Here is a 21,697-nt window from a genome sequence, read left to right as displayed (position 1 = left end):
TTTCCAACCTCACCAAATAGGGACACAAGAAGGCTAGGTTGGCCACACTGTGCCCTAAGATATAAATTGTACAAGGGATAAGTTCAAGTTTAGGTAAATGATAGACTAAATTATCTATAAGAGATTTTTTATTTTTTGTACATAGAGATCACAACTATTCTTATTCATTAGAGGTCAAATGGGATGTTTCCGGGTTATGAAGTCCGAAAAAAAAAAAAATTGGAATTTTTTGTCTGTTCAATGACACTTTTACAACCAATCATTTTGAAGAATAATGTTATGGTTTCTATGTAGACAATCCCATCAAAAATTTCATATAGAAAAGTAATTGCATTCCAATTGATGATAATGTATGGATATTAAAGGCTAAAAAAGATGATATAAGCCAACCAACCAACCAACATTATAACCTAAGCCACATTAAGAAGTAGTGGTCCATTGGAATGCAATATATAGATCTCATTTGAGTGATCAAAAAATTTCATTTTTTATTTTCCAAAGACTTAAATTACTCATATTCATTGAACCCTAACCTTCACCTTGACTTTCACCTTTACCTATTGTACCATCCTCTACCAAACTATACCATTGCCGCATTATGAAATCATAGCGAAGGAACAAACCACAAGCAAAGGTTAGTTTGAGAGTTCTAATTGGTCTTTTATTATTATTTTTATCTATTTTACCATATTGCTCGATGGCTCAGAGAGCCCTAAGAGGCGGGCTCTCTTTGCCCAATACAATAATGCTAGAGTTTTAGGCTCTTATACCCGTTTATAGAGAAGGGCTTCATGTGTTTATGGCTGTATAATGCTCTAGATGTCCCTTTAATACCTCTACTCTACTATCTACTAAATAGGGTAGGGAGATCGTATAGATCTAATCAGTGAACTAGCCTTTTTATCTATTATGATTTTCAGTTTCTTAGTAAAACGGATTTCTAGTAAAACGGATTTCTCCCTTGACTCTATCTATGAAACAATTAGTGTATAGCGGATCTCAGCCTTTAAAAATTCCTAATCATTTTTTTAATTATTTATTTCTTGAATGAAATAATATTTGTGCACATATATTGCATATTAGACATGGTTTATAATCCTTATTCCAACTTGGGAAATGGTAGATATGAGCATGATGACTATACCATTTGGTTGCAGTTGGATTCTTAAGATAAACAACAATTGTGACGTTAAATCCAATTCGTGGGAGAATAGTAGTTGCTAATGAAAACAATATCCAAAATAGGAAAGTATATATTACAAGATAGGAAAGAGATATTGGCCTTTTTTTATGAGAATTTTAGAGAGAAAAGAGAATTTGTTGATAAAATAATTGTCTGACACTACTCTTGTGGTAGTTCTTTCATTGTATATATAATGAGCAATACAATAATACAATAATGCAATATACATTTCCTATCTTGGACCTTCTTTACATTAGTTGCATCCTACAAGTAGTAGACGAGATATACTTACAATTTAAAATACACACATGATGACATTCGTGGGCTTCAAACCCTGTATGTATTTGCTCTAGGTTGTACTCTCAGTGATCTAGTAACTTGGGCCCATTTAGACAAGATGTTAGCAATCATGTTAGATAGGAGTTTAATGACCTTTATGCAGAGTCAAGAAAAATTGTAGTTTTAAATGGTCATGGTCATGTCAAAGATGTGCCCTTTCAAAGAATATAGAGAAAGCAATTTTTTTGGTAGTCTTAGCAGCATTTGGACGTTGTTATATGAACAAGCTAGGTTACAAAAAAGGCTTTTTTGTGAATATTTTTGGACTAAGGTGTGATGCCTATTACGTCATGTTTGGTTCGTGTGAAATATTTTTTTAGAACTATTTTTACATTAAAAAATTATTTTATATGGTTAGGTGTGGGAATATTTTTACACCAGTGATCCCGATACATATTTTCACACCAATAGGCAGCTATTTGGTTTGAAAATATTCCCACATCTAACCGCATGACAAAAAAATTTCACATAAAAATATTTTTTAGAAAATATTTTCATACGAACCACACATACCCTTAGTCTCGAATGGTGCAAGAAAATTTGACATTGTCACTAAACCTACATAGCCCCAAGCGAGGCTTTAGTGTACAAACCTTACCATGTATAATTTTATGCATGCTTCCATGCAATTGTACATGATTTGTATAATATGCTAGCAATTGGGTTTCAAACAATTCCTTAGCACCTCCAACCTCAAATGTTAGCAATGGCCAGTAGGTGTCATCCCTTACTCAGAGTCCAAATACATATTTTTATATCTCAACTATCCATTGTTGACATCCGGTGTTAAAAACTGCTAGCAAATTAGGAAGAGGTTGGGTCGTGGTGGTAGCACCCCATACCTAGTTATCACGTTGTGGTTTTCAATCCTACTGACACCACCTACTGACACTTTCAAAACAGCTAACTTCTTAATATATATGAAAAAAAATAGGTAGGAGTCCGTCTTCCCCATTGAATTACTCGAAAAAAAAAAAAAGTACTAGCAAATTGTTTAAAACACAAATACTACCTTATAATAGCTTTCTCATTGTATAATGAGTGCATGTTAATTTATTTACCATACAACATATAATTATGTTTACATAGGAAATAGTAAACATGAAAATTTAACATTTAATGGTAACAATTTTGTGTGGACATGTGAACTTGTTATCACATAAGAGATGATACTTTATAGGAAAATACGTCGTGATCCCATGATTATAAAAAGACTGAGGTGCATCTAGTGCATTGAGAGCTTGGCAATTAAGAGAGCTCGTCAGTTAGAACAAAAGTCATCAAAATATCTGATTTTACTTTAATGAAATAACGATCATGTTCTACACCTCATGAGGGCATGGACGGTAGAATTAGTAACTCGCCAAATAACACTTTGGTTATCACATGGAAACAAGGGAAAACCTAATTTCATTAAGAAGTATATGCAGCCATGTAATTTCTGCCATATATCATTCATTGTTATATTTATTGAATTAATATTTGATTTTTATAGTGATATTTATTGGATTTCACATCAGTCAAAAATAAATGTTCTCATATTATATAATCGAATTGGTGCTCATTACATGAATATTGCTTTTTCCAGTACAAAGGTTTCACAGTTCCACCTCTAGCTCTAGAATGATCTTGGTATTTATTTAGGTTCAATAGCTTAAAAGGCGGGAACTATTTACTGCAAAAGTATGATGCATCTTCAAAATCCACTATTCCAACATGGAAACCATTCCAATCAGTTTTCGTAAAATCGAACCAGAACGGTTAACTGGACATGGGCCTGGAAGTGGTTTAACCAGCCTAACCGGTAAACTGGCCGATTTAATTACCCTAACCAAGCAAGTCCCGAGCGATCAAAAAAGTGTTTAAAAAAAAAAAGATAAAAAAAATCTACTAAAATATGAAAAACATATAAAGAATGATTAAAACAAAACACATTCAAATGAAATTGAAAATTAATGAAAAAAGGGATTTTATCCCATTTTATATTTTCTAATGGCCATTTTTAAATTTTTTTAAAAAAGATGGGAAAATATAAAAATGAGTATTAATGACCAAAACAATTTTAAATCTTTACCATAATGTAAAGATTATTTAAAAATGCATTATAAATCAATTTTTTTATTTTTTAAAATTTATATACAATTTTTTTATTTTTTATTTTTTTTTAAATACCAGTTGATCACCCTAACCGCCCAAAACCAAAACCCGGCCCACAGGCTGGTTCCGATCTAACCGGGCAGTTAGCGGTTAGATGGGACGATTTTACGAACAATGATTCCAATATATGATTTCGCCCTTGAGATGTATGCCCATCAAGAGGAAAAAAAAAAATTTCTAGTACTAAAAGTAGTGCAACTTTTTAACATATTATCTCTACTTTTAAGATTTTCGAGTGTTTATAGTTATGCTATATTTTAGGATCAAGGATGGATTGGTTGGATCTGGGATTGATGCAAATCCTAACTCGGCCCCACTAATTTAGGTTAGACGTGGCTGGGGCTGGGTCTAAATCTATAAACCAATTTTTTTTAAAAAAAAAACTATGCTATATATTTTATAATATATAGTTACATATAAATACTGGGTTGGGTCGACCCCGAGCTGAACATGATAGGATTTAAGTTGGAGCTAGACCTAGACCCGACTTGGATCATATCTAGATACTGTTGTATCCATTTTCTTGGGTCCACATGTCCATCAGACCCGTTCCTACCCGCCCCCTCCCTCTTGAAAAACCATTCTAAATCGGCAGTTGGGATTGGCGATCCAACCTAGTGAACTGGTGAATTAAAAATTAAAAAATTAGGGAACAAAAAAATTTAAAAAATAAAGTCGCACCAGTTATATGACAAAACCATTCGGAGAACCAACTGATCCTTAATATTTAGGTAGGACCGGACTGGCACCTGATGTTCTTGATCCTAACCGGTCGGTTCCGGTCCGGTTTGCAAATTTTTAAAACCGTAATTTACACCATTTTAAAACTTCAAATTTCACAATAGGTGCACCAAACTAATATACGTTTCGACTGCATACTCTCCAAGGTCGCGAGGCGCGCCTTACATTGAATTGGGTTATTCAAAATTTGATGCCTTAAATCCCGCCAATAGAGAACACCAAACGTGAAGGACTTCACGAAAATATAGAGAAAAAACGCATGCGAAATCAGATAGATTTGAGAAAAATCATCTGCAAAATTAGTAGACGGCTCTTGCATTGAACTTGCGAAAGCTAAAGGCAATAAATATGAGTTTGAAAATGGAGGAACCAGCGATTCAAGAATAGAAATTTGCCTTGAATGAGAAGAAATCGTGAAACTAGAAAGTTAAAGGACCACAATGGCATAATTGTACCACAACAGCATAATTGTCTCTGAAAATGGAGGAGATCAAGTTCTTAAAATCGAGATCAGTAAAACCTCCGATGAAAATAGAGGAATTCATGGAACCAGAGAATCGAGATTCAGGTCACTGCAAATGCCTCCAAAAAAAGGGGAACTCGTCGAAATACAGCCCTCATCGTTAATGTGTCTCTAAACTTAGAGGAGCTAGCTAGAATACAAAATAGCACGTCAAGAATCAGATAGAGCAATGTCCTCTAAATTTAGAGCTTCTAAAGATCCACAATTTAGACCAGAGATATAGCTTTAATCCCTCTGCAAATGGAGGAATTCGTTGAATCAAGCGAGGAAACAACCTGTAACAGAGGCCACAGGGCCTCTGTTTCGTTGGAAACGGAGGGAGGAGGAAGGATTTGCCTATCTTGTTTCTCAAACCTAATCTCTGATCCCTTTTCCCCTTCAATTCATGTTTCTTATGCTCTTTCTCAGCTCTCTATAGCCATGGCCGATCAGAAATTTCGCTTTAATCTTCTGCAGTTTCATGCCTATTTCATCTCTGCTCCTCTGGTTTGTGCCCTATCAACTCGAGCTGATGAATCGATAGCTCAGCAAATCGCCGATTTGATTGCCGATCTTTGCTCTGAAAATGCGGCGATTAGTGGTGAATTTTTTGCTCGAATTGCCGATCTTTTATCTTCCCGTGGATTATCGTGGAGCCGGAGCCAAATCTACACAGTAAGTGAACAGAAGCGTATTTTCCTATAAATAGAATAATATTTTCTACCCGATTTTATTTTATTTTCCCTTTTTAATGCTCGGTATTGTCTTATATTTTGTGAACCGTCCTTCTATTCTTGTTTTTTTCATGAAATTGGAAATTATTTGCTTTTTTTAATGCTCGGTATTGTCTTATATTTTGTGAACCGTCCTTCTATTCTTGTTTTTTTCATGAAATTGGAAATTATTTGCTTTTAGTTTTCCATTTCAATAACGCAAAATTTATGGTTAGGAAAAAGTTTATATAAGGTTGCAACCTCAAATTGGAAAATTAAGGTGCACCTCAAGATTCTGTCGGTATTAATGTTTGAAAACTCTCTAATTGATCATTTGGACATCGAGATGTATAGATATAAAAATAAATAAATAAATAAATTTTGAGTACAAAAATACTGCATCTTGCATCGCATTATTAGGACCGTACATTTTTTAGATTTTCATGCGTCTATAGATCTACTTGATTTGAACCATTTTTTGAGTTTAAAATTTTATAATTAGTGATGAAAATATATCCTTAGGCCACCCTAAAAATTTGTGACACCAAAATTACATTATGACAAAATTTGGAGGTGCACCTTACTTTGATCGTTTAAGGTTGCATCCTTATGCAAATCACACCCTATTGTTAATGCTAAATTACTTTACTTTGAATACTGGGAAAAAGTAGAAAAAGTTTATATAATGTTGCAACCTCATACTACAAGTAAGGTGCACCTCCAAGGTCCATTAGAAAACAATGTCTTGAAGGTAGGAAAGCCTACCAATTGATCTTCTCGACCTTGAGATATATAGATATACAAAAAAAAGAAAAAAAGAGAATTTCAAGTCTTAAAAATTGTACATCTTGTAAAAAGTTATCTGAACTATCTATTTTCAAGATTTTTGAGTGTTTATAAATCTGCTCAATCTGCACTGTTTTTGAAATTTTAAATTTTACAATTAATGTTAAACATAGATTTTTCAAACGATTGAAAGGAGCTTAGCATTAATGCGAAAAAGGAAGAGAAGCCTGCAAAACTCTATGTTTTCTTTTTCTTTTTTCTTTTTTCTTTTTTTGAATTTAAAATATTCCCACCAAATTGGTTTAGGGACCTTGGTGGCATTGCTTGCAATGTTTTTCATCATTTGAGCCAAATGAACCATTGTTTTCACAAAATGTCCAAAAACATCCTCATCCACAATTTTATTCTTGCTGCACAGAGAACTCCTGAATCCTGTTCTTTTTCTTTCACAAGATTGCCAGGGCTTATATGTTTGATTTCATAAATGATGCCAAATTAAATAATAAATGTTTTTCACATTATAGATGAAATGTGATTTGTTTTCTTTGTATCTTTTGGGAGCTGCTGAAGAATCAAATAAAAAATTGATTATAAGATGAGAAGAGCAGCTATTTCTAGCAGTGTTTTATTTTAGGTCTTCATTCTTTTTTCTTTTTGAAGGGAAGCACAGGAAATATAGGGTCATTATGATACACACAATGGTATAGTATACCATACTATTTTGTGTATAGTATAGATTATGCTTTTCCAAAGAAAAAATATTACTTCTCAAAAAGTTTTACATGTTTCGAATATCCAGTTTACAAAGAAAGCCGAAATGCTGTCTTTTTTAGGAATGATTTCAATTGGACAACTACAGAGGCCTTAATTTATGAACTCTACTTAATAAATGCTACTACTTTACGTAAAACTAATGCGTTCAACCTTTCTTTTGTATGTAAGCTTTCTGGATTTCTGTCCATTTACGGCTGGCCATACTTAGCTGAATTTGAGATCCTATTCTGTACTTGACTTATGGGATGTCAATAGTAATCTCACAAACTAATGGGCTAAAGAACTGCAGAAGTCCATTGTTTATATGTTAACTTTGTTTTTGCCTAGACAATGGACTGTGAGGCTAAAATGGGTATTGCTTTTATTGCAGCTCCATTGCTTTGGTATCCTCCTTGATCATCAACAGCCTGATAATGGAACAACCAACTTTGATAACAAAGAAAACCTCATTGCAAACCTTATAGATGGACTTCAGCTACCCAGGTGAAGAAATACCCTTACAATCCATATCAACTTTGTCTTCACTCTTTGCCATTTCTGTATTTAATTCAACTGTATTGACTGTTTTCTAATTTTTAACAGTGATGAGATTCGAGGAGAACTCACATTTGTACTATACAAGCTATCAATCTTGGAAGATCCAGAGAGCAATGAATTCTTATTTTTCTGCCCCAGATTGTTGTATCTTACTCTAGAAGCTCTATTGAAGACCCAAAACGATGATGTTAGAACTAATTGCTTGGGTTTGTAAAGACTTTTATGTGCTTTCCTTTATTGTGGCTCCTTTTTCCTCTTCAATATCTTTTTTCTGATGCAATTTTTTTTTTGTTTTTCAATCTTGACAGCTTTATTGACAGTGTTAGCTCAAAAGGGGTATTTTGATAGTTCATTTCGAGATAGTCTCATTGGTAGTTCATCAGAAGCATGTAACTTCTCACAAACTTCAGAGCATGCTTCTGATACAGCTCTAGTAGACTTATTTGTAGATGCAATTAAAGGCCCATTGTTGTCCTCAGAGATGCAAGTACAGATCAGTGCTCTGAATTTGATCTTTCATTCCCTATTATCAGAATCTGGTCTGGTAAAACAATCTGGTATCCTTGTCGAAGAAGGTGTTAGCGACTATGTATTTGAGATCTTGCGATTGTCAGGTAATTCCATAATTGATCAATTCCATTTATGTTACTATGCATCTATTTTGGTTATTCTTCCAACTCTGTACATATTTCTGAGATGCCATTACAAGTATATCTTTGCTTTAGTGCTAGATTGTGTTGCTTCTAGGAACCCATATCCTCACATTGAATCCTTAGGATATGCTTATAGATTGGAAAACCCATTAAGTGAACCCATATCCTCAGATTGAATCCTTAGGTGTAGGAAATATGTGTATAGTATGCCTTGTCTTTTTATGAAAATGCAGAATGGATATGCTTATAGATTGGAAAACCCATTACCTTGCATGCTGTTGATCATTAGTAGTGGCCCTAAATAATCAGGCTGTTGATCTTTCTTTTGCATTAGTTTGGTTGCAGGGTGTAGAACAGCCTTTTCCTTCAATACTTATGCTCACTTGTTTGGGGAACCTTAGTTCCTTGTAGATTTTTGGATTATCTCGTGATGCAATGAAGTGCTAACAATATATTTTTGAGTGCAGAAAATAGAGATCCTCTCATTGTTTCTTGCATTCGAGTTCTGGATCTTTTGGCAAATGCAGAGGAGACCTTCAGGCAAAAGCTTGCAGTAGGATTTGTTACTCTGGTTCGTGTTCTCCGATATATATCAGAAATACCTCTTCATCCTGTTCAAGCTCAGGTTGTAAAGCTAGTATGGAAAGCCATCTCCAGTTTCCCTGGAATCATTTCAAAATCTCAAGCAGAGGAGCTTATGTCGATCTTGACGAGTATGCTGAAAGGGCATACTGGTGGAGAATCAGGCCCCTTCACTGAAACCTTCACCATGGCCTGCTCAGCTTTTGTATCCCTCTTGAAAACACCCTCTTCTCATGCTGTACCAGGTTTACAAGAGACCATCCATGAAGCTGTGAAAAATTCAGTTATATCTTGCTTGTCTATACCCTGTAGAAATGGAAATGAAGAGCTGCTATACTCTCTATATTTTTTGAAAGAAGCATTTGCATACTGTTGTGAGGAGGGTCGCGATTCAAACTCGGATAGCTCTGGATTATCTGACGCCTTAATAGATTTATGTGAAACACATATATTGCCTCACGTAAGAAGAATATTCAATGAAGTAGAAGACGAGAACACATTTCTTGGTGTATTAGAAGTATTTCATTCAATAATACTTAGGAGGTCTGATCACAGAGTGAGAAAATTTACAGAGACTTTGGTTTCTTCTTCCTGGTTCAGCCTGTCCTTTGGATGCTTGGGTTTGTTCCCGACACCCCAAATGAAAGAACGAGTATTTTTGATGCTCAGTTTGATTATCAAAACAGTTTTGGGGTGGGACATTGGACATTCTATAGCAGAAGCTTACTTGGATTTACCATCAGACCCCATGGAGTTGCTTTTTCTTTTAGGACAGAAGAGTTCTCATGATTCTGCCCTTCTTTCATGTCAATCTGCAATTCTTTCCATATTATACACCAGCTCATTGTATAATGAAAGGTGCATTCAAATAAAATCTCTCTCTCTCTCAACATGCAATCACATGTGTTTATTCATGTAACTATATATGTAAATTAGTATGTATATACATATATATATGTGTGTGTGTGTGTAAATTAGTATATATTTATATACGTAAGTATGTATGAATATCTCTAGTTTTTTTGGGTTATCTTTCTAGTTTTTGAGGACATTCTACTTTGTTTTGATAGGCTTGCAGATGAGAACCAGATTCTGGCTTCACTAGAGCAGTATATTCTCGTGAATATTTCCAATTTATCTTGTGGTTTGGCTGATTCTATCATCTTAACACAACTGGTGCACCTATATTCTCTATATAGAGGCTTCCTGATGAACTCTCAAATACCATTCAGCATGGAAGCAGAGAAGCTCCTATTCCATTTAATCGCTGAAGGAGGTTGGGATATGCTTTCTTTGAGAATACATAAAACAGCTCTGAAATGGTTGTTTCAGCAGGATGAGATAAGTGGCCCCATGTCTAATCAAATCCTTTCTTTTTGTAAATATATGTTCTCGGAAAAAAACCAATTAAAAGACCCTAGAAGTGACAGGCAAGTGTTGGATACCAATGTTCTTGCGGAGATAGTAGTAGGAGGAGACAATAATGGGGCATCTTTGCTTGTTTCTCTATTGAAACAACTGCAAGAAGCATGCTGTGAGGATGATAGTGCAGCTTTAATGGATCTCATCTTAGTGGTACTAAACATCTTTCCTGATTCTTCAAACCTTTTTTGCTCGTATGGTCTCTCCAAAACCATTAAGTATGTATACCATTCAAAACCAGAATCTCCCAGAACCTTAAGAATCTGCTCGCTATTGGTCTTCAATATTTTGCGCTTTGTGGATACTCAAAGCCTCTCAAATCATGAATCATGGCTAGCAATAACTCTGAAGGTAATCTAGTTCTGGATCCAGTACAGCTTATTTAAAAATTTGATCTCAGAGCTTTTGAATTTCATTGGGATCACAATTGCTTAGTTAATCATCAATCTTTCAATTTCATCACATTGTTTCTATTTCAGATCTTCACTTGTGCAATACTTGGCTGATAAAGTATAACTGGAGAAAAAAACAAACTACTCACAATTAATTTGAAGTTTGTTATCCTCACAAAAATAACCATCTCTGATAGCAATGCAGATGTTTGAACTTAGAATGAATTGTGGAAGAAAAAAAAATGTAATGGAATGTATTGCAAGGCTGAATACATACACTCTACAAAGCTGCACGTTCACCATAAAAGCAATGTGAAAGAGCCAAAAATGAAAAGATGAAGTATCCTTTTCTGTATTCTTGATCCAACTGTAGTTTTCTCGAAATTTTCCCCTTGCTTGTGGCAGTTTGCCACAGAGTTACGATTATAACTGCTGAACTCATTGCCAACTTTCATGAATACAGCTATTTTCCCCATAAAACGAAAGATAAAAGTTCTTTGTTATGGAACTTGCTCAAACTGTGGAGAATAATTCTGGTCAATTAAAGCTGAAACTCAAATGACTTGTATATAACTACAGCATCACTAAGTTGCCTAAATTCCTTTGACGTAGATTAAAGGATAAAAATGACTTAAGGACTATATATAGATCTGTCCTCATGGAGGATTATCTCATTTACAGTATTCTGTTGACTCACATTGTCCCCATTCAAATTCTACCATAAGTAGGTTCTTCATCTATTCTTGAAAATGGCATTCAAAGCAAATTGGATATAAGATACATTGTCAACCCATTTTTCCCTATTCAGTCTTTCTAAATGGAGAGAGACGATGGTGGCGGTTGGATTATTGTGCAATTTGTCTTGCTGATATCTTCACCTAGAGAACTAATCCAATGTCCTATTTTCTATTAACAGGTTCTGGACTTTTTAATTCCTACGTTGGCAACTAACACCTGCAATCATGAAGGGCATCTCCTAATTGCCATCCTCTCTCTGATGTTATATCGTTCCACTGATCAGGTACTTTTAGAAGCATCTAAAGCAATTCTCCTTAACACTTCACTGGGTTCAGCCCTTCATATCATCATACAAGCAGCATGTGAAAAGGGTCCTGCTCTAGCTGACCAAGATAAAGAGACAAGCTCTGGTGAAACCTTAAATTCAGTGCTCTTGTTCTACTTCTTCGTACTAAGAAGGTTAGAAATCCAGTCCTCCAAATTAATGAAGGTTCTTTATCTTCTTATATGTCGTTAATCGAACTAGTGACCCATCTACTTTTGTTCAGCCTGGGAGGTCTTTTACAGGAACAAATAGATTGGCACGACTTCCTGCAATCTTCTCAAGAATCGCAAAAGCTTTCAGTGATATCTGTTCGATGCCATGATCTATGCAGGCTTATACATTTTGGGTCCTCTTCCACTAAGCTGATTGCTTCTTCTTGCCTCTTAGAGTTGCTCACCAATACATCCAGTCAGAGGAATCGTACAACTAATGAGAGAAATTGCTCTGTTGGGTATATACAATCTGTGATGGCAGTGCTCGAAGGCCTGGTTTTCCATGAGGATGTCAATATCTCAATGAGTTGCAGTCTCTGTTTGTCTATACTATTGGGATGGGAAAAGTTTGGGCCAAATGAGAAGAGAGCAGTCCACGAAGATAAATGGTGCAGGTTTTTAATGGAGGAATTGGCCTTGTCACTGGCAGCTCCAAGCATGGCTTCAAGGTCTCTTATGAACCAGCACAGGCCTTTGGCTCACTTAGCCATTGCTCTTCTGAGACTGGAAAGGGTTCCCACTTGGATGAAGTCTGTGTTCGAGGCCGTTTCTCTCTCTGGAATAATCAGCAACCTTTCTGCTAGCAAAGTGACTGTAGAGATGGTGCTTTTGTTTCAAGAGCTTTTGAGGTGTGGATATCTTACCGCAGAACAGATAAGGGGCCTACACAGTGTGTTTCAGGTGACAATTCTCATCTCTAAAATTTTATGTTTTAAGTAATTTCCAGTGTAGTAAGTAGTCTAGTGCTCTTGTGCCTCCATAGTTGCAGAAACCGGTGTTTTCTTGACAATTATGATTAGAAGATCGTTAGCCTGATCCTCTTCTGGGCTTGTTAGGGTGTATTTTTGTTATTAATAGTAGACATGAAAATCATAAATAAGATAAAATGGGGACCTGGTATTGTCTTTTAAATGAACAAAAGAATGAAGGTTGAATCCTTGCAAAAAAGTAGGGTGGCAACAGGTCGCGTACGGGTCCCGGCTAGACACGGACCTGAATTGTATTTGGGTCCAGGTTTTGGACCCGAACCCGACCTTTTGGATCCAAAATTTGGACCCATGTTCGGACCCATTGGGTCTTGGGTCTAACTATTGGGTTCTGGGTCTAGTAGGGACCATTGCCACCCTATAGCTATGAGTTTCATTTTTTTTTTTTGCCCTTTTTTTTTACCATCATATGCCCATGTTATTGGCAACACTTACAGTATTGCACAACATTTATATATACTCACATATACCCACATTCCTTAGTGTTTTACGCAATAACCGGAAATTCCTAAGAAACAAATGTATTGGAATACCCGCATAACATATACCTATATTATTCGGGTCGGGTCCCGTTGGACCCAAATCCGGTTGGATCCAAATCTGGTTGGACCCGAATAGTATTTAAGTCGACCTTTTGGGTCCAAAATTTGAACCCATATCCCGAACCTAAATTCGGGTCTACCTGTCGGATCTATGGTGTGGTTTGGTCCATTGCCATCCCTAGCACAAAGTTGGAGATATGTTATGTTCCTCTAGCTGGCTTTGCCTCAAACATAACTAGATCTGTGGCTTTCCATGTACCGGTCGTATTCCGCCAAACTATTCAGCCTGGAGTTAAAAGAGTTCAACAAACTGTCTCCCTCTCTGATTGCCTTCTAATAATCATCAAATAAGGGAAGCCAAGTCTTGAAACTAATAGTTCATCAAATAGTAATCCATATGGGAAAGACCAATCCATGCAACAAAGAAGATGGGAATGTAATAAGACAAAGCAGTCCTCATGTTTCAGGGATTGAAAATGTTTGTGAATTTTGCAGGTGTGCAGGAAACATGCATACATGCTCAATACCCAAGACAAGCACACCGAAGACAAGGTGGGCAATGTGATATGCATTCCTAAGGATTTATGCCATGTAAGAGCACTTATGCTCAGCCTTATGTCTTCGTCTTCTAATAATAATAATAATGATAATAATAATAATAGTAATAATAGCAATAGTAATAGTAATAATAAACTTTTGGAAGGCATAGATGGCTTTCTAAAACAGTCTTCCTCACTCTAAATTTTGTTTCTTCTTTTGGGTAGATCAGTGGAGAATACAGGCCCCTACCCCACTTTTGGAGTTGAATAATGTATATCCACATCTTCACCTTATACCAAATGCATATAATGTTCCTTTTATCAAGCTTCCCATGATTTTGAATCTATTTTTAGTTTTCATTTTTTTTCTCTATTTCTGTTTTGGTGGTTATGGGCTAGCTTGCTCCATAGATTTCTCTATTTCTTTAATACAAGAATGTATTTTATCTTTTTGTTTGGCTTTGTCCCTGAGGCTAGTTTGGACGGCCCCCTATTTCTATCAAGGAATAGGCTCATTAGGTATAGGATTGTCAAATTCTTTAGTGGGGTGGATTGTTCACCTACATATTTGTGTCGGATCGATATGTTGGTGTGATCTGGATTGGGTCTAGAAACCTGTGATTTAGAAAAAATTTAAAAATAAATAAAATAAAATAAAAAATTCTTACAATGGGGTTATTGAGGGGACCATATATATATATATATATATATATATATATATATATATATATATGGGTGCAATTTTTATACGAACGCATCCATAGGTGTAGAGGTAAGGTGCACCTTCAAATTTTATATTGGGATATAATTTTATTGTAACATGTTCTTAGGATTATCTCAAAATATACTTTTATATCTAATTATAAAATTTTAAATTTCAAAAATGGTTAAAATCAAGTAGATCTATAAACATATGAAACTCTTGAAAATGGACGGTGTAGATAATATGTTGTAAAATGCATTATTTTTGAGACTTAAAATATTTTTATTTTTTATACATCTCGATGTCGAGATGATCGATCAAAGGGTTTTTCAACATTAAAACTATCTTTTTTGATGAATTTTGGGCATCCGTAGTTCTAAAGTAGCATCCTTATATAAACTTTTTCCTATATATATATATATATATATATATATATATATATATATATATATATATATATATATATATATATATATATATATATATATATATATATTATTATTATTATTTTTATAGGAAACTTTTAGGGGAATCGGGCTAAGACTCTTACCATTTGAGAACTAGTGCGGTCCTGATTGATTAACATTATGATTGACAATCTAGATAGGAAATTGTTAGATTTTGAAGTACTGGCTATAAGTGCAAACAGTTTTCTTTTTAAATGGGTAGGTGAGCATTTTTGTAGCATTTTCTTGAAGTGCAAAAAGATCTATTCAAGAGTGAGACAATCAATTCTCCTTCCCACTCATGAATGGGCAGAGGAGAAAAACGTTTTCGTTAAACTATTTGTACAAAGAGTGATGATCCCATAGGACCCTCTCTCACCATGTTTGTAGGATCTCAAAGGATCATCATTAAAGTTGGCACGGGTCTCTAAAAAAATTATCACATGGGTGTGCGATTTGATTTTTTTATAGATTTAATGGTGATCGTTTGGGATCCTACACACATGAATAGGAGAGGGTCTTACACACAAAGGTGGAAGAGGGTCTTATAGGATCATTTCTCTTGTATAAAAGTTAAAATGTAATTCATGACTATGCAAGGGTCCAATTTCCAGTCAGACTCGGGTGATTTCCTAGTCAGATCGGGTTATATTTCATATAATCATAGTAGTAAACATGGAGCTCACATGATTTTTAACTGAGAATGGCCAACCTCCTGAATCGGTCCAACTCAAGAGTTTCCTCGAGTCGAACTGGGATTTTTTAGTCACTAATATTAGACCGACAATTTTTCCTTTATGAGAGAAGGAACCTTCATCATAATAGGGGGATATGAGTATGTTGCTCAACTTTCCGCGTGTTTATTCTTAAATTCTTTCATTCTTAAAAAATAAAGATCATCATTAGTCTATATTCCTTTGAACCGTTGATTGGTGTTTTGGCTAGTTTGATCCAAGATAAAAACTAGGTTTGATTGATAACCAGTCAAAATTAATGTTTGATTTGTTTTGGCTAGTCGGACCTGCCGATTTTTGTTAGTGTGATCACTTAAATGTTTTGATTTTTTTTTTACATATTTTTTATTTTAAATTATTATATTTAATTTTCTTTCGTTTTTCTCTAAAATTTAATCCAAATATTTCCATGAGTTGTTGGATTGGTTTTAACCAGATGATACCCCTTCTCAATTCGATGGCCAATCCGATACTGATAACATTAGAAGAAACTACCTTCAAGTAATATATGGCCAAACTTCACAATTATTGCATCCGACTTAGAGATGTTAGAGTGCTTTAGTAAGTGATGCTTGAATGTTAACAAATAGATGATACTATTCTTGATCAGCTATTTTAGCAAAAACCCTGCCCCGGACCATGACCCCTTGATCGTCAACTAGACCTCACCTCTTAACTTGGGTGCCGAAGACCTTGTGCTGTACGCAACTCAAGGTCTACAATCAGCTTAGGGCGGACATATAGTTTAGGTGAGGAGGTCAAGGGTTCAAATCTTTGACGTTTACCCAAAAAAACACTGAACAAAGCCGACCTACTATTCTTTTTGGTCAAAAACCTTGTGCTGTACGAGATGGTCGGTTTGTTCATATTTTATTTTGGATGGGGTTTGTATAAAGCCGAGGCCCTAAAGAATCAACGTAAGGTGTACCCTCAAATAGTATTGTTCAATACTGAAAATCTTTATGATAGCTTGAAAATTTACTTTTACCTTTAATTATAAAATTTAAGGCTTAAAAAATAGTGTAAATTGAGTAGATCCATAAGCACTTGAAAATTTTGAAGTATATAGTCTGCAATGCATTATAAGATATACTATGTCTAAGACTTGAAATCCATTTTTTCTCGTATCTATATATCTTGAGGTCAAGATAATCAATTGAGGATTTTTGGGCATCGAAACTTGTTTTTTGTGAATTTTTGAGGTGGCCTTAATTTGATTGTTTATGGCCTTGCCTTTGTATAAATTTGTTCTTTTTATCTTTGAATGAGTACATCGTGTTCTTGTAGGAGCAAATTGTATGATTAATCCTTTGGACAAAAGTGCTACTTATAAAGATTTTTTCAATTTGATTTTTTTTTTTTTTACAGAACTTATAACCTTTATTAGAATAGCTTCACAAAAAGGAGATTACATCTAGAGAAATAGAAAGAGACGATAGAGATGTGCCTCCTTTAGCAAGATAGTCTAGCCAAGAATTTGTCTCTCTATAAATATGAAGAAAAGCGATAGACAACAACGGATACACTAGGTCCATAATCTGAAGTTAGCATGATGTGAGATCCTAGGGGACCCGAAGCTCCTTATTACACCATTGAACGACGTTCATAGAATCACCCTCAATCACACATGAACTACCAATGTTTCTAGAAATAAAGATCTACAAAGTTTCTAGGGCAGCAAGTAGCTCAACACTATTTTCAGTGGCTATACTAGCCGGCCATGCAAAGGTAAAAATAGCCTCATCAAACGAATTCTGCAACACACCTATACATACCCCAAGATTACTAAGGGAACTTCTATCAAAGTTCAATTTGAACCCCCTTAAGGACGGTGCTACCCAAATGTTTTTCAATCTAATCTTAAAAGTGCCCATTAGGAAGAGATTCTGCAAATTTAACAAGACATCAGGTTGCGAAATACCCCACCCTTCTTTAGTAATAGGGGCCCAGCACCAAATGGAGACTTTAATCTCAATTTGAAATTTGGCAACAAGTTTAGAATCATCACATGAGTTTTTTCAAATTACAAGTGGATTTTAAGTTTCACTCTTTGATCTCGCCTGCCAAATTTTAGATGTTTTATGTTTAATCTTATGATGTTATTACAAAGTGGGTTTGAAGTCTTTTCTTTTTCTTTTTCTTTTTTTTTTTGGCATTGTTTTTTTTATGATCACTAAGTTGGGACGGTTGCATACCCAAAGTTTGAAGTTCTTAAAAATACTTCAAAAGAGAGTTTTATAGGAGGGAGTTAATGAGCGATATGCGTATAAGGGAGTATTTTGGCTCTATCTGTTTCTCTTAGCCACAAAATCTCTCGAGGCATATTTTATCTTTACATGGTGGCATCAGCACAATGATCTAGCCATTGCACTATGATGGTCAAGTGCGAGTGCGGGGCAACTGACTGATCGAACAATTTGTTTGTGCATGCAAGAATCCGTTCCTTGGAAATGCAGTTAAGTGCATTGAGCTCATGACGATTGCTTATCTGCTAAGATATGACCTCAATGGAATTGCTAAGTGTCTTGACTGCCAAAAGCTAACGTGCGCGAATTGGCGTTGCATGAGCACGAGCACGAGCACGAGCGAGACCACATCCACTAGCACGACTGTGCAATTTATTTTTTAAAATTCATGATTGCTTGAGGTTGAGATAGTCGATTTTGCAAGTTTTTCAATGTTAAACTAAATTTGGGTTACGGCTTTGTGTGGCCTTAGATAATACACATATATAAAAAGATGGAAAGTAATTTTCCCAATAGCCTAAAGGGAGTATACGCAGTGAAGCCCCTTGTTACCGGGGAGATCAAGAGAACGAGCGATACCATTCCATGTGAATAGTTAATAATAATAATAAAAGTATACAATACCATTTACTTCCTTGTTCTAAAAGTGAATGGTTTTGTATTATACAATCCCTAATGATTGGAGAACATAAAACTTGCAAATTCATATAAAATCAATAAAAGCGTTCAATAAATTTGTTCATTCTCATATCAGCCTAATGCAGTGTTTCAAAACTTGGATTGGCATGGTGAATTGTTTATCCCATAGATCTGTGTTGGGTCACTTTATCAGTGATCCGAATCAATGTAAATCGACAAGTCAAAAAAACAAAAAATTAAAACAAGGTTTTATGGGGGCGGTTACGTGGGTACCTTAAGAAAACATTAGAAAATCTTAAAATAAAAAACAACATGAAAAAAAATATGAAGAAAATAACATGAAATGTTATTTTTCTTCTTTTAAGAAAAATAACATGAATTGGTCTTAGCCGGGAAAAGGCCTTTAAAAATAAAGATTTCAGTTAATTTTGGAGGGAGAAAGCCTTTAAACGCCAGAGTTCAGTTTTAAATTTAGAGAGAGAAAGCCTTTAAAAACCAGAGAGCTTAGTTAAATTTACTGAGAGAAAGCCTTTGAAACTAGAGAGTTCGGTTAAAGTTAGAGAGAGAGAGAGAGAGAGATAAGCCATGGTTCTGCTGTGTGTTGTGTTGGATCTTCGTTGCTTGCCTCCTCTCTTACTCAATGATCTGAAACAAGTAGCTTCTTGAAACTTCGCTATTTCACTTTTGTTCTCTTTAATTCTTTGATTTCTTCTTCCCTTTTCAATTGAAAATTGAAGAAATCCTTTTGATTCTCTGCAATTTCGGTAAATATATTCTACTTCTCTCTCTTAATCTGTGATTTAGTCCCCTAATAGTCTAACTGTGATCATTTTGAGTTTGTGCTATGAATCTTTTGATGTTGTTTCCATGTTCTCAGTTCAATGCCGATGCACAAATTCAATGAAAAATTATTAATGATAACTCTGTTTGTTATACTTTTCCGTTGAATCTAGTAATTTCATTTTTAATTTTTACTTTCAAATGCTAAATTCGTAGATCTTAGGCAAATATTGAACCCTGGAATGATTTATTTCCTTTCTTTTTTGAACAGTGTTTGCTTCAGCTTGCCAATCTCTACTCAGTAGTGAATGGCAAAGGGAAATCAGAATCACCGACTCTTCCTGATAGCATCGGGTTGTGCTACATCCACAGAAACAAAGTCTTTCTCTCTAATGAGGTAAGTATTCGATAGAAATGCTTAAATCCTTTGGTTCTTTTGATGAATTTCATGGAGAATCTGCTGTTTCCTAGCTGATTTACTGCTTATATGAGTTATCATTTATGTGTGAAACTTCGTGATTGAATATTTCAGCAAGAAAACAGATATGGAAACATGATTCTCCCTCTTTTTGATAAATTGTTTTTGCTTAATCCTGGCCATTTTATGGCTTAATGCATTCCAATCTATGTTGAAAAATGAAAAACCTTCAGGGATGAGAAATAGTTTCCGTAGGACATATTTTAGCCTGAAATTATGCAGTTCCCTGTGTATTTTTGGCTAAGCTATTGCTACTATGAATTCTTATTTATGGGATACTTTTAGGTCTGAAAATTAGACAACACATCTTTGACCATCATTTTACTATTTTTTTTGTACATAAATACTTTAAAAATCACTTGAAGTATTTGACTGCAAAATGTATTTATCACCACTGCTGCAAGTAGCAAATATTTAATAAAAAGTTACTCCTGGTCTTGAAGAACTGCTGATGATTTTACTGGTATACAGTTACAATAATGTATAGACAGCACTTGTTTCTACCAATTATTTTTATTATTGTTACCCTTTGGATGGACAGCTAAGGATTGCATACAGCCCAAGAGGGAATTTTAGTCTCCGTGATTTCCATCATGCCGTGAACAGCATGCCAGCTGATTGCTTCCTACCTGAACAGATGACTTCTGCAATGCTAGAATCTAGTGCTCAAAGTAATACTGAGCTTTCCCTTCCCTATAGTATTAAATTTTTCATGTAAAAGAGATTTCACAAGGTTTTCCTATGCATAAAAAACAACTCTAATATTATGAGTAACATATGATTCAAAAACCATAAAGACCTGTAGAAACCTTTGCTTGGCATGTGATCTGTAGGTCTCTACAAAATATAAAGCATCAAAATCATTTGGTGGGCAGCCAAGGTTTTAGTTTTCTATTATTTAGTTTTTGTGCAAACATCAATCTCTACTTAAAAATGGCATATTCATTAATCTTAGGATATCATGAAGTCGTGAATTACATTTGTCGCCAACTGCTATATTTCAAGTTGTTCACTAACTTAAAGTTCTTCAACACACCTCTTATGCTTATTGAAGCCTTAATAGAGTTGGTACTGGATATCTTGATCTTTTATCCAGATGAACATCCTTTGTTCAGTGGTCTTGGAATGCCACTTATCTTGATTAGCAAAAGATTAGGCTTAACCCGGGAACTCTTGCTCTTTTACAATTGATGGGATTTTAGTTCTACCAAAATGTTTGGATAAGCATAGTTAGGATTCGCATTATTAATTGTGACAGAACCAAAACTGTCCCAATTGAGCCACCTGAGCTCACTTATTTCACTTCTATTTTGGCAGGGGTTTGCCAAACTCCACAATATTGGCCGTTGTAATCCTAACTTAGTTAACAAGAAAAAAAGAAAGCTATAATAGGCGATAAGATGAGAGAAAGTAGACTTAGGTGGGCTGGCCATGTGTGGTGTCAACCCAGTACAGCACCTGTTAGGAGTTGTGAGTTAGTTCAAATGGAAGAATTGAAAAGGGCAAGAGGTAGGCCCAAAAGGAAGTGGTTGGAAATAGTCCGAAAAGATATGGGGACTCATGGCCTCATTGAGGGTATGACCTTAAATAGAGCTGAATGACGGATCAAGATTCGTGTAGCTGACCCCAATTAATTGGAAAAAGGCTATGATGATGAAAAAAAGAAAGCTTCAGTAGTATTGTCTCGAAAAGGACCTTGGGCCAATGGTTGAATTTCTTGTTTTATAGATTTAACCAATGATCAAGTTTATATGCTGCATATAACCT

At 35.1% G+C, this 21,697-nt stretch overlaps 1 protein-coding gene across 15 annotated transcripts in view; it reads left to right on the top strand.

Moving 5' to 3' along the window:
- Positions 1-3,669: 3,669 nt before the first annotated feature.
- LOC18434578 (protein PUTATIVE RECOMBINATION INITIATION DEFECT 1) overlaps positions 3,670-21,697 on the top strand; it is a 40,016-nt gene continuing 21,988 nt past the window's right edge. For 9 of the 15 annotated variants that reach the window (XR_016058040.1, XR_016058039.1, XM_088870057.1 and 6 more), the window contains exons 1-11: positions 3,670-5,597; positions 7,566-7,678; positions 7,778-7,938; positions 8,041-8,346; positions 8,853-9,825; positions 10,038-10,740; positions 11,698-11,978; positions 12,068-12,737; positions 13,861-13,917; positions 19,724-19,849; positions 20,472-20,601. Coding sequence is in view for 7 of the 15 variants with exons in the window: in XM_088870057.1 (XP_088726183.1) it covers positions 5,184-5,597; positions 7,566-7,678; positions 7,778-7,938; positions 8,041-8,346; positions 8,853-9,825; positions 10,038-10,740; positions 11,698-11,978; positions 12,068-12,737; positions 13,861-13,917; positions 19,724-19,849; positions 20,472-20,601 (3,934 nt within the window). In the remaining 8 variants the exon portion in view is untranslated. The remainder of the gene's footprint in view (positions 5,598-7,565; positions 7,679-7,777; positions 7,939-8,040; positions 8,347-8,852; positions 9,826-10,037; positions 10,741-11,697; positions 11,979-12,067; positions 12,738-13,860; positions 13,918-19,723; positions 19,850-20,471; positions 20,602-21,697) is intronic. The other 6 variants (XR_016058044.1, XR_016058043.1, XR_016058042.1 and 3 more) reach the window with 1 other exon arrangement.

The sequence above is a fragment of the Amborella trichopoda genome, chromosome 6, assembly GCF_054954075.1.
Source record: "Amborella trichopoda isolate Santa Cruz 75 chromosome 6, AtrichopodaSantaCruz75HAP2 v2.0, whole genome shotgun sequence".
Lineage (NCBI taxonomy): Eukaryota > Viridiplantae > Streptophyta > Magnoliopsida > Amborellales > Amborellaceae > Amborella > Amborella trichopoda.
This window is presented reverse-complemented; position numbering and strand designations above follow the sequence as displayed.